This window comes from Sminthopsis crassicaudata, chromosome 2, assembly GCF_048593235.1.
Source record: "Sminthopsis crassicaudata isolate SCR6 chromosome 2, ASM4859323v1, whole genome shotgun sequence".
Classification (NCBI taxonomy): Eukaryota; Metazoa; Chordata; class Mammalia; order Dasyuromorphia; family Dasyuridae; genus Sminthopsis; species Sminthopsis crassicaudata.
The window spans coordinates 161888526-161916106 of NC_133618.1; the positions used below are offsets into that span (position 1 = coordinate 161888526).

The following is a 27581-nucleotide window of genomic DNA, read 5'->3' on the forward strand; positions in this document are numbered from 1 at the left end:
TTTTACAGCCATGCTCGTCAACTGCAGTCAGGACATTTTCTCCATTCCCTTCCAGTTCCATGGGAGAGTCTATCTCTAGAACCATTTTGGGTTTGATAGACCAGCTTTGGCCTCTCTTGCCTGGCTTCAGGCTTCTAGGAGATTTCTGAACATGCCATGGAGGACTTGCTCCACTTTCCCTTCTAGCTCCTTCCCTTCCCTTTATGTGTCTTCATGGACCAGCCATAATTTCAGAGGCTGAAATGTAAAGCATACTATTTGCCCTTCTGGCAAGAGAGGTGATAGACTTACGTTGCAGACGGAGATATGTATGACTTGGACCTGTCCTGTTTTGCTTGACTATATATATTTGCTACAAGGATTTTATTTTTCTTTCTTTTTCCACTGGAGGGAAAATGGAAGGGTAAGACCATAGATTTTTGTTAATGGAAAAAATAAAATATTATACCCATTAAAATATAATAAATAATTATACTACAGTATATTTTATATCATGACAGCATGTTATAAAATATATTACAATACAACATAAATAATAATAACCAATATAACTTAACCTTTAAAAATGCCAATTTTTTGAATTAAAGAGCTATTTTGATTCTCTCTTGACCTCTGCACTTAACACAATGACTAGTACATAATAAACATATATAATAAAACATACATAAACTAGTAAATAATAGACATATATAAATATGTCTATCTATTGAATCCCATTTTATTAATGGGGAGAGAGTCTCAGGAAGATTAAATGGTAACACAATGGTATCACTGGCAAAACTAGAATGAGGTTAAATCATAACCCTGTGGAATCTGTGAAAATACCAGAATTAGACCCAGGGTCTCCTGAATCTCAGTACAGGGAGAATCCTTTTGCAATACACATTCTGCACTTACCACACCGGCTTCTGGGTTTCTCTTCCTCCCATTGCTGAATGTGGATGCTAAAGTAGATGAACAGCTTTCGTCATACAGAGCAGTACGGCCGTCGTTGATTGCTGAGTTAATGGAGATGGTCCACATGCTTGAAGCATACCCATCACAGTTGCAATCATCATAACTGCCTCCATCCCCAGAAGCCCACACATAGATGCTGCCTTTGCCCCCACGGCCCTGAGAGAAAAAGGGGAAGAGAACAGATTTGTGAGAGTTTCTAACAGACTCTTACAGAGGGCCTGGGAGCTCTAGGCCAAAGGGCAGACCTTCACCAGGCTGGTGAGTGGGCTTAGTTTGAATTAAAGTCCTTTTTATATCTGAATGATCTTTGTGGTTTGAAAAATTCTCTCTGGTTAAAGACCAAAGCTCTCACTCATAGAAGTTTCTTTTGTCTTCCATGACAAAAAAAACAACACAACAACCCAAACCTTTCTCTGTCAGATTCCAGTCTAACTGAAAAAAAATTAAATCAGAAATATCAAAGATGGAGATAAGGACGAGTTCAAAGAATCATAGATTTAAAGTTGGAAAGTAATTCAGAGATGAGCAAGTTCAGTTCTCTCACCTAATGGAGGAAAAACTTTGTCCCAGAGAAGACAACTTAGGTACCTAATTGGCCAATGGATACAGTTCATATCCAGTCTCAGGTAATTCCTAGCCATGTAACTCTGGACATGTCACTTATTACTCTGATTTTCCTCAATTGCAAAATAGAGATTATAATAGCACCTACTTCACAGAATTGTTGTGAGGATAAAATGAGATAACATTTGCAAAAAGCACTTAGCACAGTGCCTTTCCTTTCCTAAATATCTCAGGTATCAAGTATCTCAGAACTCGAACCCAGACTCTGACTATAAATCCAGAGCACTTTCCATAAGTAATATTCTACCTCTATCCTTCTCCAGATCCAAATTTGAATAGGCCAGATAATCCTTTGGAAGGAAACCTATTTACCCATGACTTTGATCTTTATGTGTAATTTATAGTTGAATGAGGGAAGAAAGGTCTCACATTAAATATAGACACAGGCTTAACTATTCAGGTAACTATTTCAACCTTTAGTAAGAATGGGCCAGTGGATTAGGGCAGAATGTCCTATCATTGTTAGATGTGGTTAATGTGATAGCTCATATTTATTCCTAATGGGAAGGGACTTCTATTCAATCATTGATGAAGAGGTGGGGAGAGAAGTACAAAATACAAATTAATTCAGTCCCAGAAATGCTTTTATCTGGGCTCTTTTTAACTTGGAAGAACAAGTAAAAGCTATGAGCAGAGGTTGTTTCTGAATGGCTTTTAAAGAATTAGATAAATATAAGCGTTCACTATCAATGAACCCCATTTCAAGATGGGGTTCTAGGTAATGACAGCTAAAGCCCATAGGTAGGTAGCATTTAAAAATTCTATACCACATTTGTGTGCCATTTTTCCAGTAGTCTCTCCAACATTTGTCATTCTCCAAACCTCCTCAAACCTTTTTTTTTCATTAACTTTGACAATCTGATGGGTTCGAAGTTTCATTTAGTCAATAAATATTTATTAAATGCCGACTAGGTCCCAGGAATTGTGCTAAACACTGGGGATACTCAAAAAGGGGGCAAAACCAGATCCTACTCTCAAGGAGCTCAAAATCTAAAGAATGGGGAAGAAGGAAAGTTGTAACATACAAATAAATATGTACAAACATGCTATATCAAGATATCTAGGAAATAGAGGTTGGGAAAGGCTTTCTAGTGAGTCTTTAAGTGGGGATTTTAGGTAAAATCTTAAAATTACTTAGTTTAAATTTCTTTAATTATTAGTGATTTAGAACATTTTTGTATGTCAATTGATAATTTGGAATTCTTCCCTTGAAGATTAATTATTCATTTTCTCTGACCATTTATTAATTAGAAAATGGTTCTTACTCTTATGAATTTAAATTATTTCCCTTTAAATCTTAGAAATGAGAATTTTATTAAAGATACTTTTTATAAAGGTTCCTCCCCAACCCAGTTAATTATTTCTTTTTCTAACTGAGAGAAGATGGATTCAATTTGCAGAATAAGACAAAAAATTTTTGAATGTGCCTGATGTGGGGATTAGCTTTGTGTGATGTATATACATATTATTACAAGGATTTTATTTTTCATTTCCATTTTTTCATTTTTATTTTTCACTTTCATTTTTTCTGTGGAGAGCTGTAAAGTGAAAACAAATGATTGTTAATTGAAAGAAAATGTGAGCCAAGAGAGCTTCTTTTTTGCTGCCATGATACTCTTAAAATGAGATGAAACAATATGTGTGGAACATGATAGAACATTAATAATCCAGAACATTAATGAATTTTAAAAAAAATCTAATTAATGGTGGATAAATCCTACAAAAAATGAAGATTATAACCCACTCATGCTTCCCCTTTTTCATCCATTCCCTCTCACAAATCTGCTAGGGAGGGACTTCCTTCATGTGCTCCGTCTATGGAGATGTCAATGGAACCCGCACACAATAGTTATCTCCTGACTTCACAAATGTTTGATCTTTTTCCCCTAAGTCATACATTTCTTTAATGACTTTACATTCCATTTCCTGTGTAGATCCTCATTTATAATGTATTACAGTCTCATGAAAAATTACAAATCTACAATATAGCTTAAAACACTTAAATGAAGCTTGTGAAATGCTCTTGAGACTTCATCTGCCCCAGTACAGGAGGAATTAGTTAACTGCCAAGTGCTCCAATACATACTGTCAGCGTCTTGTCAAATGGCTTTGATTAAATTATAAGAAGTGACACTTGGGCCTACCCTCACTATGATTAATGGCCTTTTTTTTTTGGCTTCTCTTTCCTCCTTCCCTGATAATGGTTGGAATAATACCCCTCATGCAGGACACTTTATGCCAGTAATATTCTTGCCCAAAGGAGAAGGACCATGTAGATATATCCATGAATAGCATCCAGTTCCCCATTATTAGAAACTGGAAAGTTTGACTATCTTTTTTCCACACAAATACCAATATAGTAATATGCTCCTTATCTGCAAAGACTCATTGGTGATACCTGTAAATGAAAAGTAAGTCTCTGAGAAAGGCCACAGCCAAGTGTTGTGTAACTAGACTGAGGGGATAACTTTCTGGTGCTAGGAACCTCTCAATTCTGACCTATCTTGTCCACTAAAAAGAGATAGTACTCTCAATATGAAATTCTGGAACATGATATTGAGGATGAAGCCTTGAGTCCCAAAGGAAGGATTTTGTCTCTAGTCAACAGGAAGAACTAAGGAACATATTTATAGAGAAACTAATTTGCAGGTCAAAGTTTTTGTTAAACTATTTTAATGTAACTAGACTAGAAAGAGCAAGAATAATGCAAGAGAGACTCAGGTGTGCCTTTTACTTCCTGGACATCTAGCCACAAAGTCATATTTCTTTCAACTTTTAAAATAATTGACATGAAATAGGGGAGATGGGAGAGAGAGAAAATAGATTTCTATTAATTGAAAATATTAGAATAAAAGAAATGGACATGGAAAACTTGTGATTGCCAGAAGCTGACGATGCATGTAAAAGGAATATCTCCTTTCTTGGAAGCAAAAGGGTTTTTTTTTTTTTACCATTCTTTGTTTTCTTTCTGTCTGTCTGTTGCTTTCTCTCCTCTGACTCAGGCAATTCAGAATTCCTAGACTTGAAATTTGGCTTGCCATCCAGATAAGAAATAATTCTCTAATACAGGAATACCAGTTTGTTTACTTTAAAGTCAGTTTAGAAAATTCTATCTTCAAATTTATCTTCTTTTTGATAGATTTATAAATGTGAAAAGCTAGAAAAAATTTCCTAAAGTTCATAAACTTTCAAGCCTATGACTCATTTAATAACACTGTCTTTTGAGAAAATTAAATATGCTTTAATGAGATTCAACCCATTCCAAATGCTTTCTTGGGCAATGGCAAAAGATTCTAGTCAGCACTGGCTGTGAAAGGCAGTAATTGCCAATCTTTTTACCTGGAGCAAAAACAGTTAAAAATGGAACAGAGCATAATCCATTTGGGAGTAAAAAGATGGGCAATGATTGTGATGAGGCCGTGATAGGAATGCAGAGGACAGAAAGACATCAAGTACATTCATATTAGGTGATCCTACCAACACTGCTGCTTCAGAACTTGAAGGGCAAGCTGGACCTGGAAGAAGAGCAAAATTGTGGCTGAGCTCTGGAGATCAAAGTATAAATGGATGGCTGATGGAGAACCATAAAGGGCCATGAACAAGGGCCAGAGGAGCAGTCTTTGGAAGGCTGGAGTAGGAATCCTCCTCCTTAGGCATGCACTTTGTCCCACTCCAGTGTTGGTTCTAGCAAAAGGAAGTTGATACCTTTTCCCCTAACACTGTTGACAATACCATGGGCCTAACAAATACTACTTCTCATATATGGATGTCAGTTTTAATTTGCATCTTTAAATATCTAGGGGATATTCACTCAAGTAGCATTTCTTGAATGTGATTAATAGGTAGGTAAGAGGTACTTTCCTCAGGACAAAACAAAGACTTGAAAGTGTTCTCCTGACTGTCAGATTGAGAAGTAAAGTCCATGAATCAATTTGTCATCTCTGAGGCCCTCTGGTGCTGCTTGAGTGATTCTGTTGGGCTTTTAAGAGCAATTAAGAATCTTGCCTCCTTCTCTAATAGGGAGTTTTTCTGTACTAAATCCAACTTCTTTCAGGGGCTAGACCCTTTGCTGTCATGGTGAATTAATGACCAAACTAGACCTTTGCTATCAGGGCAGATGGTATCACTTCACTCCATACTGAAGTTTACTGAGTAACAACCTCAAGGTGTGAGGTTCGTCATTAGACAATACCGTTATTATGATAATTATACTCCATGAATTTTTTTTGCAAAATGCCCTTTTTTAGAATGCTCTGTCACCTTATTGCTAGAAATCACTTTATTCTTCAATGTAACATAATAGAGGAGTGATTCTCAACTTTGGAAGACTATGTAAATAAAAAATAAGTGTAGGCAGTTTTCATAAAACTATAATGACCTTAAATATGGTCTTACTATTACTTTCATATCCTCAAGGACTCACCATCAGGTTGATCATAGGGAGATGAATTTGTTTTATTATGGAAAGTCTTTCAAGATCTAAGTTATAGAAGGATCAGCATCTGTGTTAGTGGAAGGAATACCCAGAATGAGGGATAATATCTAGAAAGTATTTTTCTCAGATCAATAATGTGAGTTATTTCTGTTAAGGGTATCATCACCTTCAGTCAACCAGGTTTGTACCTCCTTGGTCCTCTTACCCAATCAAGATTATCTATATAATACCTCTTATATCTGTTTTTTTCTTCCAATCACATGGTCATATCCTTAGTTTTGGAATCTTTCCTGGGCTATTGAAAGAGCCTCTTCATTGAACTGCCGGTTTTCACATCTTCCATCTCATATCCATTTTCCACATTGTTGTCAAAAAAGATTATTTCTCAAAATGCAAGTTTAATCATGTCACTGCCTTCCCCAAGAATTTTCAACAACTATTTAACACTTCAGGATAGAATATAAGCTCCTTTGAATGGCATTTAACATTTTTCACAATTTAGGTTCAGCTTTCTTTTTATACTCTCTATGTTCCATTCAAACTGACTTTCTAGTTATTTCCTGAACTCATCTCTTTCAGCTTCACACCTTTGAGAAAGCTTTTCCTCATGTTTAGTCATCACTTTCTCCTTAATTTGGCTTCTTAGAATCCTTAATTACACTCAAGACCAAACTTAATTTTCATGTTCTATTGAAAGCATTTTCTAATTTTCCCTAGTCATCAATGCTTTCTCCCTCCTCAAATGATCATGTATTTCTCTGTTTACATGCAGTATCCTTCGAAGAAGAATATAAACTCCTTGAGGGCATAGATTGTTATTTATTTTGTCTTTGGTACTTAATAATCATTGGTTGAATTAATTTAGATTAAGTATTATTGTTTCCATTTAAATATAGGGGGGACTAACGTCCTAGGACTGGCAAATGGCAATGTTGGGCTAGCAAATGGTAATTCTGGGCTTGAAGGTCAAGTCTTGACTCAAGATGCATTGCTCCTTCCAATACATATTTATAAAAGTTCCTGATTCTTTTTCTCTACAACATGTGATATTGTTTGCCATCCTCTCCTCTCTAGGTTTTGGTGACACTGATTTCTTTCTAGTTATTTCTCCTCTTTTTTTGGACATTTCTTTCCAGTTTTTGCTGAATGATAATTTCTTCCAAAATCCTCCATAACTGTCAAGAGTACCATCAAGAGTACCACCTACTTTGGGTAGCTAGCAGTGATTAGAATATTAGACCTGGAGCAAGGAAGACCTGTCTTCCTGAGTTTAAATCTGGTCTCAGACACATGAGACTCTGGAAAAGTCACCTAAGCCTGTTTGCCTCAGTTTCCTCATTTGTAAAATGAGCTGAAGAAGGAAATGTCAGACCACTCTAGTGTCTCTGCCTATAACACCCCAAATGATGTCACAAAGACTCAAACATGGGGCAACTAGGTGGCGCAGTAGATAGAGCACCAGCCCTGAAGTCAGGAGGACCTGAGTTCAAATGTGGTCTCAGACCCTTAACACTTCCTAGCGGTGTGACCCTGGGCAACTCACTTAACTCCAAATGCCTCAGAAAAAAAAAAAAGAATCGGACATGAGTGAATCACCTACCTTCCATTTGCTCAAATTCACAAACTCAATATCATCTGTGACTGCCTTCTCTCCCTCAACCCACAACAATAATCAGTTGCCAAATTGTCATTTCCATCTCTATAATATTGCTTTCATATATCTTTTTAATCATGTAGACATTAGGTGAGGTCCACATCACCTTTCACCTGCACCATGGAAATAGTCCTGTCTCAGGTCTTTCCCCATTCCAATCCATTCTTCACACAATCAACAAAGTGGATTTCCTGAAGCACAGGTTTATCATTTTGCCATTTCTTCAATTCCCCCATGGCTCCAATTACTATCAAATTATCTTTACAATCAAATATAAACACTTACATTTGTCACTTACAGCTGTTTACAACATGGGACTTTTTAATTTTTTAAGTCTACTTACATATTGTACCCTTTGAAGTCCAGTCATACTGGCCTAGTGGCTGCTCTTCACCCACAACGGTCCATCTCCCATTTCTAAGTTTTGTAATGACTACCTTATTCCTTCCTCTTAGAAACCCTGATTTCTTTCAAGACTTAGTTCAAGTGCCAATTTTTGTGAAAAGATCTTTTCTGATCTCACCCAGTTACTAATAACTTTCTCTTCAATGATGTCTTATATTTGATTTATGTAGGTCTTGTATATATCTATGTATGTTCATATTTTCCCCCTTTTAGTATGTAGATTACTAGATGGTTGTTTTCTAATGATGTTTTCTTTCATCTCTGTAATACTGGTACTTAGGTGGCTAATTGCTGCTGCTATTAGGTGGTGTCACATATTAGGTGCTTAATTTAGTGCTTGAAGATTGCTTGAAAAAGTCTATATTTTGGCAAAAAGTTGAACGAATCAAGTTAATATGCATTATAATAAACTGCACAAATTACAGAACACTCAGAGGCACAAATATGGAGAATCATAAGTTTAAAAAACTTAAGGGGTACCTCAAATGCTACTTCCTACATTAGACCTTTTCTTGTCTTCCTGAGTAGTGCTCCCTGAATTACTTTGTATAGAGTATGTATCGATTTCTCTGGGTACCTGTAATTTCTTCCCAGTAGAATCCCCTGAAAAGTAGAGACCATTTCTTTGTTGTTGCTGTATTTTTATCTGAATGCTTCACTCTCAAAAAATGCATGCACACCATAATACATTTTTGATATAGGAATGTATGTCCTGCAGGTGGTGCAGAGATGGTGGAAAATCAGCTGTATTTGTAAAAAATCTATTACCATGTTATTATATGTGCTAACTAGTATAAGAGCCTGTCTAATTGTCTGTTTCCCCAATCTTCTGCCTCATTTTGCCTTGCTCTGGGAGATAAGGCTGTCATCAATAGTGAGAATGCAAGAACTCAAAGTAGAGACAGGCAGAAGGATTATAGTACCAAGAGGCAATAGCCAAAAACTACCAGAGATGAGGGGATATCATTGGGGGAAGGGAAAGTGGGAGGAGAAAAAGAGAGAAGGTAAGGGGGAGAGACAGAGTGGTTAGACCAGCAGAAAATGGGCTCATGATAATATTAATACTTTGCAAAGTGCTTTATAGCTTTTATCTCACTTAATCTTCATAACAATCCTGCAAGATAAACTCAATTTTTCTCCTCGTTTTACAGTTGAGGAAATTGAGGCCATAAAGTTTAAGTGATTTGCTCAGGATCATACAATTAACAAGTATCTGAGGCAGGATTTGAACTCAGATCTTCTTGAGGCTGATTCCTCAATATCTACATCACTCAGCTTCTCTGATATAAATTTATCTTAGAAAGGATTAAGTTAAATCCAAGTCCAAGTAAGATACTAGAGATCTACTATAGGGAGATATGGGATTAAAGATCTCCCTGAGTTTTCCTTTCCTTTGGACCACATTAACCTTCTTCTGAACCCAGAGAACTTGGCCCAAGTTCCCTCCTAAGTCTGAATAAATAGCTGTTGGGAGCACAGGCTTAAGTTAACAGACCCAGATCAGAAGAAATCCTTATGGGTTTGGAAACATACTCTATTTTCCATGATATATTTAAATGATGCTTTGAATTTCAAATGCAAAGTTCATAGTAAAGAAATAAGTTGAAAGAGGCAGGCAAAGAGAGGTCAAAAAGAGAAGGTTGGATTCATTCATCCTGTTGTTAATTTGTCCATTTATTCATTAATTCATTCACTCATCCAATATTTATTTGGACACTGACAAAGGAGGATGGGGTAACACAATCCAACACAAATATTAGCATTGGCTTTGACAGAAATAATCAACTAACTCAGCTATTGGTATAGAATCCCACAAGTAGTTTTCCTTTACAACAGACCAAGAAAATGGAAACTAGGAGGATGATATCTTTAATAATTTATCACTTTTAGCCAGTTATATCATCCTAGAATACTGTCTAAAGTTTACCTTGAAAACAAGAAATAGAAGGTTCACAGGGAAGGAATGAGACAAATGGGAAATCTCTGTTCAATACATTAATTGCTTATTTTGCTAGCTAAGATTTATAGACCACTCATCAGAAGATGAGTATTGATACTCTTGATGAATCTGGTGGTAAAAAAATCATATTTTGTTCTAGCAGGAGAAACATCAGAGAAATAGCACATCAGATCCTTGAGGATAGAAACTTGTTTCACTTGTGTCTCTGTATTTTTAGATTTTCCTGACACACTAGACACTTAATAAATGCTCACTGATTAAGTGGTTGGTTGAATGAACTGAACCAACTATTTCATATATGGTAGAGAATATAGATATATTTCTTTACAAAAATACTTTCCTTGCAAATGATAGCTAGGACAGGTATTATTCCTATTCTACAGATGAGAAAAATGAGGCCCAGGATATATGTGACTTGTCTTAAGTTACATTCTATGAGGCTCAAATCTAGGTCTTTTAGCTGAGGAAAGAGCTCTGTCCACTATCAATGAGTCAATCAACAAACATTGATTAAGTACTTAGTGTATGCTAGGTACTATAATAAGCTCTGCATATACAAAAACAAAATTAAGCAGTCTCTTTCCTTAAGGATCTTAGCAAAGGGAGATGCATCCATATGTAAGTATAGAAAAAATAGGTTTAGATATAAAATAAAGACTGATAAGTAATTTTTCCTCTTGGTGTGGGAAAGCACTTGATAACTAGATTAAAGGGATCTAGGAAAGGCTAGTAAACCTGGAACTGACAGATGGAGGTGGTAGGGAATGAATTTTGGGAAGAAGCAACTCAGAGGTAGAGAATGGAGAGTCATGGATGAGAAACCAAAGACCAGTTTGGCTGGATTGTAGTGAATGGAAGGAAATAAGGTATAATAAGGCTGGAAGGGGAGGTTGGGGACAGGTTGAGAGGAGCTTTAAAAGCCAAACAGAAGAGTTTATGTGATCCTGGAGATAAGAAGAATGGTATTAGATTTTATTTAGTAGCAGAATAGCATGATCAGACTTGTATTTTCAGAAAACCCTTTGGCTTAAAAGATGAGAAAGGAGAGACTTGAGCCCAGGGAGATCAGTCAGTCAATCAGCATTTATTAAGCACCTCTTATGCGCTAGGCACTGTAATAAACTCCAATTAGGAGGTCATTGCAGTAGTCAAGGTGAGTGATAATGGAGGAATGGATGAAAGAGAGGCATGTGAAAGAGATGGACCACATCACCTAATATTTTGAGCAGATTGAACAGACCAGGAATTGATAAGTAAATCACATGAAATAGGCATTAGTACTGAATATTGAATATAGTCTTGCATCTTAAATTCAGCAATTAGAATAACTTGACTTATTTTTGAACCTTCCTTTAGGTCTTAGATTCCAAAAATTGCTTGAGCTTATATACAGTGTGCTAGTTAAAAAAAAAAAGGACATCTGCATTGCTGCAAGGCGATTATATCTTCCCTGGGGTCTCTGCTGTCAGTTTTTCAAGTTTTAATTTGTATTCCTCTCTCACCAATAAATCATAAAGCAATAAGCCTTCTGTATTGATTGCTACCAATAGAGCCTGACACAAAGAATTTTGCAGATAGACTTTTGAGCTGTTCTAAATGATCTTCAAGGATCCATGCCTTTGGGGTGGTTTCACAGACAGAGTGATTTAAGATTGAAGCCCCCTAATTCCCTAGGGCTTCTGTCTGAAAATTAATTAAAGCTCTAAGAAATGTCTGTTCCATTCTTCCTTTCAAAGGGACAGTCCAAGTCTAGCAATTAATTCCTTTCTCTTTTCTGCCAAGAAGCCTATAGAGATCATGACACATTTTCAGTAACTTTCTTTGCCTTTTCATAACATTAATTCTTTCTGTCTTCACACACATCTAGTCTTGTAACTCTCCATCAACCTGTCTTAGTCTCTTGTAACATGTTCTGTTGATGAAAGCCCTACATAAATTACTGGGGAAAATCAGACCTACTGACACTATATTTTAGAGAGCTTCTACTTCATCGAAGATAAAACTTTACATGTTCATTTGTCCTTTTCTCCCCCTACTTGTCTGAGGGGAATTCAATAGACAGGATTGATCTTACATGCAAACCTCACATCAATCAATTCAATCAAACAATTAAATCAAAGGTACATTGATCAACCAAGACAATGGAATTTATAGGCTTGTTAAAACAACAATGACAGCAACAATGATGATGATGATGGGATATTAGCAACAACCAAGACTTCAGTGTTAATTCTGTTGTACAAGGCATTAATTGTTCTTCCACTCTGAACTCCTTCCTTTCTCCTTCCCAGCTTTCATCTTTTAAATATCAACCTTCAACCTTTCCTAATTTCTTCCTTCATTTCTATTCTCTGATGAAGAAGAGACCTTTCTCCTTGCCAAGGCCAACATAAATGTGCACATATGATTCCACCCTTTCTATCTTTTATAACAGACTTGTTCTGACAGTCAAACCTACTCTTTATCCTGATGCTTAAAAATATTCACATTTCTACCACTCTAAAACCCGCCACATATTGTCCAGTTGTCAGTGTCTCTATTTCTTTCCCTCTTACTCATTTCTAAAGCTCTAGGAATCTAGTTACTAACCTCATAATTCAACTGAAACTGCCTTGTCCATAGTTTCCAACTTATTTACCACATCTAATGGCTTTTTCCTCACTATTCATAATTTTTTGACCCCAGTGGCATTTGGTACTGGTGGATTACCTTTGCTTGGATACGATTCATTCTCTGGATTTTTGTGATTCTTCTCTATCCCGACACTTCTCTTACTGTCTGGCTTTCTTTGCTTAATTATCATCTATCATCTATGTGATACTCACTAATTGTGACAATGCCCCAAGCTCTATCTTGGGCCCTCTTTTCTTGTTTTGTACTATCTCATTTAGTGAAAAAGCAAAGCATTCTGGGAGAAAAAGACAGGAGACCACATGTACCAGATGATTCATTTTCCTGCACCATAACCATCACCTTTCCTCATAATGTGATGGAAGTAGCCCAAGCTACTGAGCCCAAGAACCTTGAATAGCAATGCCCCTTTATTGCTTTCAGACCCTGCTTCTAAAGCTATAGTATAGGGAACCTTGTGAAGAAGAGATCCCTCCCCTTCTCTTCACTGTTAATTTCAATAGGTGATCAAGTACCAAAGCAGCCAAGAAAATACGAGAACTCTGGTCAGAACAATAGCTCTTTGTCTTCCCAAGAGGCCTGGAGTAAGCATCCCTTGTGGAAACATGACCATGTGCTTCTCTGGGAACCACAGCTTTGCCATTTTAGCAGCCACAGCTACTGGAGACATGGAAAATAATATTTTCACCCCTAAAGTCTTTGGCATTGTCAAATGGTTCAACAACATCAGAAACAGATATATTTTATCAGTGAAATAAGCCAAAATAATATTAAAATGATGTATTACCATCTTGTTTGCTGCTGCATCCTAAGGACCATGGAGCCTTTTCAATTGATTTGTAGCTTAAACCTAAATATATTGCCTCCCAATTATTGTATTTGTGCCTCAAGATTAGGAACTGATTGATTCATATTTCTATTTGTATCCCTGGCACAGAATTTGGCACACAGTAGTCACTTAATATTTTTTCAAATATTAATTAATTAATAAATGATTTCATTTAGCTTTCATGAGTTACATTATTATCTCTATGCAGATGACTTCCAGACCTACATATCAAACCCTATTTTCTCTTTTGAATTCTAGTACCATACCGCTTTCTGTCTAATAGAGTCTTTAAACTGGATTGTCATGTAGGCATCTCTCACTCAACATATCCAGAGCAGAACTCACCAAATTTCCCCTATTGTATACCCCCCTATTTTATTACTGTGAAGGGTTCTACCATCTTCCAAGTGGAAGTCTTGCAATTTCAGTGTCATTGTATTCACCTCACATATCCAGTCTGTTGCCAAATCATTATTTCTATCTTCACAAAATCTCTTGTCTATGCCTTTCCACTCACGCATAAACCCCCTAGATAAGTTCTTGTCATACTTGTCTCACTTGGATTCTTGCAGGTGTACCTCATCTAATTTAGTTAATCCAATTAAACTTGGATTAATTGTTAAAGTTACTTGAAGATACTTCACTTCACTTTCTACAAAGCTGCTGAAATGAATTTGAATAGCTCTACTATCTTTAGCATCATTTATTAAATCTTTTGTTGGGCATTGAAGTCTCTCATAACTCAATCTTTTCCTACCTTTCTGGTCTTATGTTTCACTACCATGACTTTTTTCAAGATTCCATTCAAATATCAATTTCTGCAGGAGATACTTCCTAATTTCTTTCCCACAAAAGCCTTCCATTCTAAGGCTACATTCCATCTGCTTTCTTGTACCTTATATATCTGCTACTTCTCTGTCCCCTTTGTTGGATCATCAACCATATCATGCCCTCTTTATAATGAAGGTTCTGTCAAGAGCATTTTCCTCTCCATATACTCTTTCACTTAGTGATTTCATCAGTTTCCATGGGCTTAATTAATATATTCATGCACATGATTCCCAAGTCTATATATCTGACCTTCATTTCTCCCCTGAAGTCTAGTCCCACATCACCAAGTGCCTATTAGGTATTTGAATGTGATACCCTGTAGGCACTTCAAATTTAACAAGTCCAAAATATAATTTATTATCTTTCCTTCTGAATCCATTTATCTTTTTAATTTCCCAATTTTTGATCATCAGACTTCCAATCAGCCAGATTTACAACTTCAGTGTCATCTTGATTCTTTGCTTTCTCTTACCCCACATATCCAATAGTTGCCATGTCTTACATCTATACTCTTCTTTCCACTCTTATTGTCACTACCCCACTTCAGGGTCCTCATCATGTCTAGTCTGAATGATTGTAATAACCTTCTAATTAGTCTCTCTGTCATAAGCTTTTGATTTATCTGAAGTACAAGTCTTTCTATATTGCTCCCATACTCAATATGCTTCAGGGGCTTCCTATTGACTTTAGAATTAAATGTTATTTCATTTTTATTAATTGCTATTTTTGTATACATTTCACAGTTTGTACAAATTAATATACCAGTCTAAATTTCTTTGTGCTTTTTAAAAAACTATAGTGATGTTCAAGCAAAAAGTTTGCAGACCACTGTTCTAAACTATGCTATGGTATGGTATGGTCAGTCCCCCAAGTTCATACATCAGAGCTGAACATAGGGCTACGTTCAAAAGGGGACAAGAGGAAGAGAACATTCTCAATTGCAAAATTATATAGCTTCTTGCTTAATCTTGGTTTGCTCCTTGAAATGAAACCTCATATTATTTAATAACAGTATTCTTCTGATGACTATGACTCACAGAACATTATAATCTCTGAAGAATTAAATTTGTGGGTGACTCAGTTGACAGATACTCCCACATAGTCCAAAATTTCTTATTAAATTCATTTTATTATATGGACCAAAAGATTTCTATTTTATTTGTTAAAAGTTCAGATGAGTTAACAAACTTCTCTTATATAATGAAAAAACAGCAGCCCCAGGCTATAAAACATTCACATTTGAGTGTGAATTAGTTTAGTTAATTTGCTTTTCTCCCAATATTTAACTAAAATCAGGAGTAAGTGAATTTGTGAAAGTTTTGAAACATGAATGTTAGGAAAGAAGTGGCTTGGGACTTGGGGCTTTCCTAGGTCAGGACTTGGGGTCAGTACATTGAATAACTGGGTTATTAGAAGTGAGAGCTGAGGCATACTGGTAAAAGTTTAATAATAGCCTCTCCCCCCAAAAAAGTATGAACAATATACCTTTAAGTTTAATATTCTTTATTAGCATTTTTCCCACAATTCTCTTAAGTCTAGATAACCAATAAAATAATAAATCTCTTCTCTGAGATATAAATAATCATTGAAAATTTAACAGTTATCTCTTGTGAGGTGGTATGAACTGGCTCCAGCTCTCCACTCAGGCAAGGGCGTGTCAAAGACAAAATATTACTTGGAAATTTTGTAAACGTCCCATCTTTTTTTTTTTTTTTTTAACATATATTACTGATTTATGGTTATATAAAATTGATTTGATTTTCACTTAAGTCAAAATGCAGAAGGGCTTTTTATAGCCCATAGAAATATTTCTAATCTGTCCATGTTTTTGAAAGTTTGATGCATTTGAAAAAAGGATCATCAGTTCTTAGAAAGATATGACTCTGAGTTAAATTCTTAATCATTTATAGGCTTTTTTTGGAGGGAGTTAGGGGGAAATAAGTTCTTATTACTTTGCTTCTTAAGGCTTAAACATTATTATTGTTATTTACTTTAAATAACTATTTAAAGTTTATTATTATACTTTATGTTTTCAATATATTTCCTTATAAAGCTCTGAACTTAGAACATGACATATAACTTCTTTTTATAAAATGAACAAACTCTATTTTACATTTCAACAAGTACTTTAAAAAAACAACAACAACTATGTCTTAAGGTTTTCTTTTTAGCATCAGGGAATTTGGGGCCTGAAAAGGATCTTAGATATCATACACTGAAGTTACTTTTCTTTATAGGAGAGGAAAGGTTTGAAGATATCAAATGATTTGCCCAAAGTCACAAGCTAGAACCAAGATTGGAACCAAGATTTCTCCTCCTCTAATCCAGGTTTCTTTCTATTCAATTAATATTTTTACTGGGCTAAAAATGTAGAAATATGGAAAACAAATAAAAAAAGATTTTCAAAGACACATGATTTCACCTTTTTTTTTTTTTTCCCACCCTTCCATGGTTGTAGATTGCAAGGGAATTCAAAGCATCAAGCCTTAGTAAATAGTGATCAGCAGCTATTGGTCCCAGACTTGTTGATCCTACCTAATTCCCCATTCTTGTTTCTAACAATAGCAGCAGCAGCAGCAGCAGCAATGGTAGCAGTGACAACAAACACCCCCATTTTACAGTAGAAAAGTCCTGAGATTCATACACCCAAGGTGAGCCGGACAGCTCAAACCAGATTATAAGACCTCAATAATTTTTATGTGGTGAACATTTACACTTTGGAAATAGAAAAAAATATAAATTGAGGTTTTATATATTATTTGTTTAGCACTGAGAAAGTGATGAAGAAAATGATAATGATATAGATTAGCCTTAAAAGTGTGTCATGCTTGGCATTATACATTTACAATCACACTCCTGCCCAGAAAGGAATATTTTTATACTCCTGAGAGAAAGGCGTGGGAGGATCTGGATCTTTCATGCTCTCATGGATAGTTAGAGGGAATCAGTTGCCTTCTGAAATCCTTTCTACCTCTCTATATATTTTACCCCATGACTTCTGCCCCAGAGTACTGCCATATTCTGACAGGGATGTCAGATAACTCATAAATATGTATCATACATTCCATTACCAAGCTATATTTTATATTGTTTTACATCTCTCCACAGATTGGCTATCAATTACTTAGGACAGAGAATCTCTCTTTTATTTTTTATTTTTTGCTTCCCCTAATTAATGAGTCCAGAAATATTTATTAAATGCCTTCTATGAGTCAGACACTGGAATGACCATTCCTGTGTTGAGTTCACAGAAACTATTCAATAACAACTGGTTGATTTTTACATAGAAGTAAGAGTTTATTCAGAAAATTTCCTAAAGTTTAACAGATTCATTGGCAAGACCTTGAATTTAACCAAAAATGGTAAACCCAGGGATTGACTGTAAAAATTATTTCACTTTTTCTGGGTATCTCAAATTCTTCAGGGTCAGAAGCCATGCTCCTTTTGGATAGTACAATAACTGCGTTTGCCATCATGATCATAATAGAGCTCTTCTGAAACACTAGAAAATAAAGCCATTTTCACAGTTTTAAAATATCGAATTATACATCTACTCAATTTTCTAAAGTTAAAATCAGCCAGGAAATTGAAATGCAGAGATTCTAAGTAATTTGCTCAAGGGTCCTCAGTGACTGCATGGTTAGGAGGAGAATCTAGATTTCAATGCTGAATGCTCAATTTGTTAGATAATAAGTTGCCAAATGTAGGTTTTGTTTCTGAACTTCATCCAAAGTGAACTTTTTTGATTTTTGTAAATGTGTTCTATATTATCATGAAAAAAGGTAATCGTGTGACTGAAGGAGCCTGGCTCTACAACCAGTGAATCTGGGTTCATATTTCACTCACGACTTGACTCACATTTCCAATTTCTCGTTTTCCTCTGTGCCTTTTTGCCAGCTAGAGAAATAGAGGCTCTCTCTCTGGGACCAACATTTCAGGAAGAGTTCAGTCACACTTCAACTTCATTCATGCTTTGACTTAATTTTCAGTCTTCTTTTGTTACTCCATTTCTTCAGCTGCTCAGCCCCTTATTCAACTGTGATTTTTCAGTTCCCTTTGACATGTTATCTCCCCTCACAAGCTTTTTGAGGGCAGGGACTATTTTGTGTATTTGTATTTGTATCTCTATCACTCTCACATAGTTAGAAGATATCTTAGAGGCTTTTTGGTCCCAAACCCTCATTTTACAGATAAAGAAATTGAGAGCTCATATAAATCCAATGTTTTCATCATGTAACCATCACTTTGAGTTCCAATATTTAAGCAAAACAGAAACAAGACTTGTGTTTAATTCAAGATAATTGAATATGGAGTGATTCCTGTCTCCCCTCTCCAACTGAATTGAACTGTTATCCTTAGTTCTTCCTCCTTGCTCCTGCTGATACCTTTTCCCATTTATAAAATTTTCCTGGAACCTCCATTTTGGAGAAAGATCCCAGACCATTCATCTCTTATTCTCTAACTTTAAGCCACTTTGTACCATTCAGATACCTCCTTCCCTCCCTTCCTCCTGTTCTCCATCCCTCTCTTCCTCCCTCCCTTTCTTTCCTTCCCTCCCTCCCTTCCTTTCTTTTCCTCCCTCCCTTTCTTCTCTTCCCCTTTTCTTTCCCTCCCTTCCCTTCTTACCTCCCTCCCTTTCCTTCTTTCCCTTACTTCCCTCTTTTCCCTTTCCTCCCTTCATCCTTCCCTCCCTCCCTTCCTTTACATCCCTCCCTTTGCTTCCTGTCCTCCCTTTCTTTCCTTCCTTCCCCCCTTCCTTCCTCCCTCTCTCCCTTCCTTCCTCCTTTCCTCCCTTCCTTCTTTTCTACCTCCCTCCCTCCCTTTCTTCTCTTCCCCTTTCCTTCCCTCCCTTTCCTTCTTTCCCTTACTTCCCTCTTTTCCCTTTCCTCCCTTCATCCTTCCCTCCCTCCCTTTGCTTCCCTCCTTCCTTCCTTCCTTCCTTCCTTCCTTCCTTCCTTCCTTCCTTCCTTCCTTCCTTCCTTCCTTCCTTCCTTCCTTCCTTCCTTCCTTCCTTCCTTCCTTCCTTCCTTCCTTCCTTCCTTCCTCCCTCCCTTCCTTCCTTCCTTCCTTCCTTCCATTATAAGCTCCATAAAAAAGTCCGTAGGGTCTCAAGTACCTAGAGACATAGAAAGTATTCTCATGAAATCACATCTGGTTGATGAGATGAGAAAAGCTGATTACAGGAGGTGGTTTTTTGTTTGTCCATTAAAGAATCCTAACAGTCAGATATGAGACGTAGAAAGTGTTTTCCATGGTCCAAAAGCATCCTGTTGGATGTGTCAGATTTGAGGAGTAGAAAATTATAGATTTTGGCTGGTTCTGGGTACTTATTGGGGAGGAAAGAGAGAAAGACAAGGATGAGAGGGCAATGGGAAATCAGTCTAGAAAGATTAATTTGGGCAAAACATGGAGGTTTATTAATAGGTTAAGAAGGTGAATTTAGAGAGCAGCTAGGTGGCGCAGTGGATAGAGCACCAGCTCTGAATTCAGGAGGACCCGAGTTCAAATCTGGTCTCAGACTTAACACTTCCTAGTTGTGTGACCCTGGGCAAGTCACTTAACCCCAGCCTAAAAAAAAAAAAAAAAAAAAAGAATGTGAATTTAATTCAACTCAATGAAAATTCCTTCTCCAGCTCATTTTACAGATGAGGAAATTGCTTAAGGTCACATAACTAATAAGCATCTGAGCTTGAATTTGAATTCAGAAAGATGAATTTTCTTAATTCTAAGACCAGCATTCCATCTTCTGTAACACCTAGCTGCCTTGTGTGCCCTTGAGTAAATTATTTAGCTTCTCAATGTTCTGGGAGACTCCCCAAGACTATAATGCAGACAATGCATTGGTAAAGGAGGTTCTACATATTTACAGGTCTGACCCTTAATCCCATAAAATTTTTAGGGATGAAAGTTAAATAATCACAGCTATGTAATAGGAAGATGAATTTATGTATATAGAATAGATTAGGGTGGAGGTGTGTGGAGAGTGGAGAATAGCTTTCAAATGACAATCCTCAAGGCAATACCTGACCTGTATATTATTACATTTGCAATAAAAGAATTCAAAGGTCTTGCTTTCATATTAAAAAATGGATCAAATTAATTCTTCATGATATCTGGGAAAAGATGCAATAAATGAGCTTTCCCTTTGAGGTATTTGCCAAATTGCCCCAGCAATAAAATGAATGTTATTTTACTATGTTGGAAATGTTAATTTTGCATTCCCATAATAAAATAAGCCCTTTAAGTTTCTTGTCACTTTAAATAATTTCATATTTATTTACTGCATTAGACATCCAATTTTTCCAAGTCCTTTTCCAGAAGATTCTTCAGGTTTCTTTACAGAATTTTTTCTTCCTGTAACTGCCATTTTCCTCTTTAGAATAGAATACACTCTTTATGTGACCCTTCCTCTTTTCCAACTATTTTCATTTTTATCATTTATTTACAAAGAATCTTTCTATTCTCTTTCCTTAGAGCATCTTAAACTCATTTTAAGGTTCAAAAGAGCTTTGTGATTTGATTTTAAGTGGTATGAGCTTGTCCCTGTTCTGAAAATATTAATATATTGCCTTTTCAGTGTAGGTTTGTGACTATGGGCCATAGAATTGAAAATCAGATTCAGTGACACTGACAAGATAATGTGTTGCCCAGTCAAAATTAGTATGCACATAACTTAAAACATTTCAAACTGGAGTTTTCACTTCCAACTTTAATTTATTCCCAAGGCACATTCATAGGTATTTTTCTATTCTTCTAGTTAATAGAAATGTAAGAATAAAGAGTTGTAAATTGTTCAATCCATTTTTTGACTTAAAATGCACAGAGTCTATCTTTGCCTAGTTTTCCATGTGTAGTTTTACACAGATTTATTTTCCTTTCTGATGTCTTCAACACATAGAAGAAATGACAAATGTTGAGGTTTATTGAGAGTGTGACACAGACGAAATGAACCTATCTATTTGCAGACTAGCACTTGTTAGGTACCCGAATGTGGAGAACAATTTTACTATATAACAACAAAGTTTATTTAAAAAAACCTTCATCTCTCTGGAACACAGCTGAAAATCTAGAAAAAGTAACAATTTAGCAAAAGCCAAATTCAAATCAGCCAAAAGGATCCCACAAAATCTTTGCAGTAAAAGTTAGACACTTTACTCATAGGAAAGCTTGTCTGCTCTTTGTTCAGTTGATTTACCATTATTCTGCATATAGTTCTTATATGTTTAGTGAACTAATTTCTAAGCCCTTGGAATATTAGAAAAAGCAAATTATAAGTAAGGCACATTGACAATATAGAGAATAATTGATGATAACCAAGATGATGGAAATGTGATGAAAAAACAGTTATAGACATTGGTCAATGATCTTTTACATTAGGGGAAAAGACACTATCTGCCCTGCCCTTGCCTGCTCACACCTCATCACTTCTGAGATTATACAGTACCACAATGTGTTTTAATGTAGTATAATAATTAGTATTTATAATGATGACCTTGAGTTATGAAGGAAAAGTTAAGCTACATTCATTATACTCTGTTTAAGAATGCAAGGCAGTGTTCAATGCATTTTACAAACATTTTCAGCATCAAATAATAAAATTATGATTTGAAATTAAAAGGGAGACAAACTTATTAATTCAGAAAACTTATCCAGAACAACTTGGTTTTTTTGAGGGTTTCTAAGAGCTGTTTTACCAATTGAAAAAATACCTGTCTATCTGCAGCTGGAGACATGGAAACTGCCTGAGTACATAGTACCGAGAACAGATTGATTGCAATGCCACAAAGTTCATTAAAAAATTATTGAATAGAAAATAAAGTTTAAAAAATGATTCTTTAGAACAGACTAATTTTAATCAACTTCAATGAAAGGTTTTAAAATTAATTAAAACTTCTAGCTCAAAGTAATGAACTGAACTAGCTGTACCCAGTGAAAGAACTCTGGGAGATGACTATGAACCACTACATAGAATTCCTAATCCCTCTATTTTTGTCTGCCTGCATTTTTTTCCTTCACAGGCTAATTGTACACTATTTCAAAGTCTGATTCTTTTTGTACAGCAAAATAACTGTTTGGACATTTATACATATATTGTATTTAACTTATACTTTAACATATTTAACATGTATTGGTCAACCTGCCATCTGGGGGAAAGTGGTGGGGGGAAGGAGGGGAAAAGTTGGAACAAAAGGTTTTGTAATTGTCAATGCTGAAAAATTACCCATATATATATCTTGTAAATAAAAAGTATAATAAAAAAAAAGAGTTTTTAAAGTAAAAAAAAAACCTTCAAGGTCAATAAAGTGAGTTTTAAAAATTAGTAGATATTTTTAAACTCAGGGTTTTTTTAAGTCTTTTAATTATTTTTACTCTATATTTCAGCAGGCCTCATGAAAACCAAAGAGGGAAAGAATGTTGGGTTTAAGAGTCAAAAATCTGTTATATAGATTATATCTCTCTTATATATCTTAATTTATTTGTATATATGCTTGTACATTTGAGCTAGATCATCAAATTGTATTTATTTTGAGAAACCAGCAAAAATAGACTAAGATGCTATGATTTAGATATATTGGGCTTTTTCTAACCAATATTAGAATGGACAAATTTGGGGGCTAGGATTTCCTTGTGGGCTATCTTAATTTGGGAGTCATTGACTTGAGAAGAAAAGGTTATGGAAAGATTTTTATCTCCTCAGCAAAGCATTTGTTTATCTGAACTTTCAGATTCCAAGTTATCCCTTGTGCCATTAAACAATCCCCCTGCTAAACCAATAGCATTATTCTGAACTTTTAGTTTTAAATTTTAGCTAACAGTATCTGCTGATTCAATTTTCTTTAGACTTGAAAAAGAAATATTTTATTCATGAGGAAATATTTCATTATTTTCAAAGGAAGATAATAGTTCTTTTTACATGGAATTGTCCAGTTCAAGTATATTTCTATAGGTATGTTTCCATAACCATTTTGAGAGCTTAGGATTTAAGTCTACAGTTCTTCCCAAGAAGAACTCTACTTGAGTGGAGGTAGATTATAATCACTTGATAGCAGAAAAAAAAGTTCCCAAACAATTAGAACTATTTAAAAGTATAATAGATTGCTTAGAGAAATTGTGGGTGAAGACTTTTAAAAAGTCTTCAAAAAAGTGTACTAGACTGCTTAGTGAGATTGTGGGTGAATACTTTTTAAGAGTCTTCAAGCATAAACTAGGCAATTATTTCTGATAAGTGTTATAGTGGGGATTCCTTTTGGGTAGGAAATGGCTGCTGAGTCCCTTATAACTCCCAAATTCTGGGATTCTCAACTACTAAGAGTGTCCCAGGGATCTATGCGGTTTAATATTTTTTATAAATCACATGGATAAAGGCATAAATGGCACAGATGATGTCCCTATCAAACGTGTATATGACTCAAATTTGGGAGGGATAAAAAGCTAACACCATGGGAAATAATTAGTTAAAAAAGGCCTAAGGGAGAAGAGCATCATGCTGAATCCAGAAAGATGAAATTCTTCCCCGCCCCCCTGGGGCTGGGGTTAAGTGACTTGCCCAGGGTCACACAGCTAGGAAGTGTTAAGTGTCTGAGACTAGATTTGAACTTGGGTCCTCCTGAATTCAAGGCTGGTGCTCTGTCCACTGCGCCACCTAGCTGCCCTCCAGAAAGATGAAATTCAATAGGGATAAATGATGGTAGAGGTTTCTTCTGATTTTAAGAGTCTGTGATTCTGTGGAGGAGGAAATTTTGGATTAGAAGATATAGGAACTCTTTGACTTTAGGAGCTGTGTGACCTTGGACAAGTGACCTAACTTTTTTGAATTCTTAACTGTAATGGGGGGGGATAATGAGCTCTGTCAGGTTCATCTGACAGGGTCATTGAGTGAAAAAGACATTTGTTAAGTCTTATGTAAGTGTAAACTATTATTATCATTATAGGGGAACTACTATTATTAATGCAGACAGACTCTTAGGAACAGCATTATTCTAATATTAGGGCTACAAAGTCCTAGCTAACCCATTTAAATGACAGGGAGGAGACGTGATCTAATAGGAGCTGAGAGGTGGCAAATGGCCATGTCAAATGCTAGTTTAGCCATTTTCCTTCTGAACAGATCTCATTTTCTGGTGGGAGATTGTCATCTTGATTCTGTAGAATTATACAGGAAAGGCACAGGTATATTGAGAGACCCTAAGAAGTATGTTAAGGCTACTCTCTCAATTATCAGATCACTGGGAGTTTGCTATGAACTGCTAATCAGAGATTATGATTATCTACTTAAAGGTCACCAGTATTTGGAAGTGAGAAGTTGCGGAAGTGTTGCTATACAATTAACTCATTCCTTCATAGTCATGGATTTCACCATTTAATTGGCTTTTGAAGGTGCTGACACCTTTGGATACATAATCCTCTTTGATAGTGAAGATTTCAGTAGTGATACTGCTGATGTGTGACAAAGAAAGAACTGGGCTGGGTAGAGGCATTAATTCTCTCCTCACCAAAGATATTCTCTGAAAAATGAAAGGTTTGGCTAAGTCCCCACTGATTGTCCATTTATTTTAATATTTGATCCAAGAAAAGTCTGAAGACAAGGATATCTTCACAGTTGATTTCGTACTTGTAGTTAAATATGATGGGTTGTAGCCATAATTCAATCTTGGTTTGTTTGTTTTTTATTCTTTTTGAAAGGCAATTAGGTTTAAATGACTTGCCCAGGATAGCTAGTAAGCTAGTAAGTAATAAGCAGCTGAGGCTGGATTTGAACTCAGGTCTTCCTGATTTCAGAATTGGTATACTATCCTCTGCACCATCTACCTGCCTCCCTACAATCCCTTCTTAATGGGATATTTTCTAAGTACAAAAGATTATCAGGTCCAGAGGTATTGACACACCCAAATGAAAGATATTGAGTCAAAGAATCATAACTTTAGAAGCTTTTGAATCTAACCTTCTTATTTTGTAGATGAGAAAATTGAGGCAAAGTGAAATTAAATGACTTGTCCATAATTACACAAATAGCAAGTATCTAAGTTGGGATTTTAACTTAGATTTTTCTGATTTCAAGCCCAGGACCCCATCTATAATGACATGGTGCTATATCAATGATTACATATAACTGAACAGTTCTCTTGTATAATCTTTAGATACTTAGAATTGAAATCAGTTTAATGACCACAAAAGGAATGATAGTTCAGATATTTTCAGTTAGTATAGACCAACATGGTCAATTAAATTAGTAGCCACCAAAATTGGGTTCATAATGTTGAGAACAGTGTTTTGTGTTTGCTCATTCACATTTGGTTTGTATAAATTGTGACTATATCCTGAGACAATGAATGGGACCCTCTCCTTTTTTTTCCTCTATACTTTCTCACTTAATCTCGGCAGCTACCTTTGGTCTCAATTATTATCACTATATAGATGATCTACAGATCTATAGATTTAGCCCTAGTCTTTCTCTTGGGCACCAGTCTCACATCACCAATTGCTTATTAAACATTTCTTTCTGGATATTCCACAGACATCTTAAAATCAACATGTCTAAAACAGAACTCATCTCCCTTCCCATTCCCCTTTCATACTTCTCTGTTACTAGCAAAAGTACTACCATCCTCCTAGTCATCTAAATTGAAAATCTTAGTGTTATCCTGAACCCTTCACTCTTACTATGCAAATCCAACTGGTTACTAGATCTTGATCTTTTTATTTCTACAAAATCTCATGAGTGTATATATGTGTGTGTATACATATAAACACATATATACATACATTACAATATATATGTTCTTATGTATACAAACATACTACACACACACACACACACACACACACACACACACCCTTCATTCATACAGGAACAACTCTAATTCAGGGTCATATTGACTTTTACTTGAACCATTGTAATAGTCTCCTAATTGGTCTTTCTGTTTCAAGATTTTTCCCTCTCCAACCTGTCCTCTACATAGCTGCCAAAAATAATTTCTTGAAAATCCAGATCTAATCAATGTTACTTCACTGTTTAACAAACTTTAGTAGTTCCTTATTTTTTCTAGGACCAAATGTAAACTCTCCTGTTTGAGTCAGCCATTATGATCTACTCACTGTTCTTTATACATGATATTTTAGCTCTTCCATCTTTGTGCCTATGCTGTGGGCGTCATTCATGCTAAGAATGCTCTCCCCCCTCATCTCTTGGAATACCTGATTCCCTTCAAAATTCAGCTCAGCTGTCAACTTTTCTGATTCCCTTGGCTGCTAGTATCTTTTTTTTTTTTGTCATAAACACACATATCCACACACATTCTCTCCCCATTAGAAGATAAATTTCTTGAGAGAAGGGTTCAGTTAAGAATAATTCTTAACATATATAAATATATGAAGAATTTATGATTTGTTAATATTGGTGATTCCTAGTATGGGAATTCTTTCCACCAATGCAGATAACAACTTATTTAAAACAATATATGAGAACTACGGGATTGTTAGAGGCCTAAATCCCTCCAGAACTATAATCTTACTCTTAAAAATAAAAAAAAATACATTGAATACTAAGACACATGCACCTACAATCCTATAAACTAAAAAGGGCAAGCACAAAATTTAAATAATTAAAAACATTTAAACTGTCATTGCACCACACCTTAACCTTCCTCATATTATCTCTTTTCTAAGACTGCCCTCATACCTGTCCAATTTGTTTTCCTTGTTCTATTTTATGTGATGGAGAAAGCAATGTTACTCTTCGCAGAAAGGCTCCGCATCCACTCAATTCCTTTTAAAGAACTGTAGAATCTTTAGATCCAGAATGGATCTTAGAAGTCATCTAGTTCAACCCTCTCATTTTATCAATAAGGACACTGAGAGCCATAGAAATTAAGAGTTCAAAGTCCCACATGTGAGTATTTAAATCAAGGTCACATATGTGAGTATTTAAATTAAGATTCAATATGTCTGATTCTAATTCCACCATTTCCCCTCTCTGTACCATTATCCATCCACTTCATTCTACACATGGATTCAAACCTATTGAAGTAAGTTGACTTATTTAATTTAACATCATACATATAGTGACTAAAATAACATATTCAGCTCAAGGTTGATCCTTTTTTTTTTTTTTTGGTTCAGCTTTCCATATAATTCCTTCTTCTAACTTTCTTCTTCTGTACTCTTCATTCTCAGTTCCATAAATAGACACACAAATGTCCAGAACTTCTAACTTCCCTCTGGATTTTTTTGGTTCTCTGGATTTTGGCAGCTAATA

The 27581-nt window shown here is 35.6% G+C and overlaps 1 protein-coding gene across 2 annotated transcripts in view; it reads right to left on the minus strand.

The window, feature by feature from the left end:
* Positions 1 to 27581, minus strand: part of PCSK2 (proprotein convertase subtilisin/kexin type 2) — a 295115-nt gene that overhangs the window by 21509 nt on the left and 246025 nt on the right. The window contains exon 9 of one of the 2 annotated variants that reach the window (XM_074287811.1): positions 898 to 1113. In XM_074287811.1, the coding sequence (XP_074143912.1) occupies positions 945 to 1113 (169 nt within the window). In that variant the 3' untranslated portion in view covers positions 898 to 944. Of the gene's footprint in view, positions 1 to 897; positions 1115 to 27581 lie in introns of those variants that run through there. The other variant, XM_074287812.1, reaches the window with a different exon arrangement.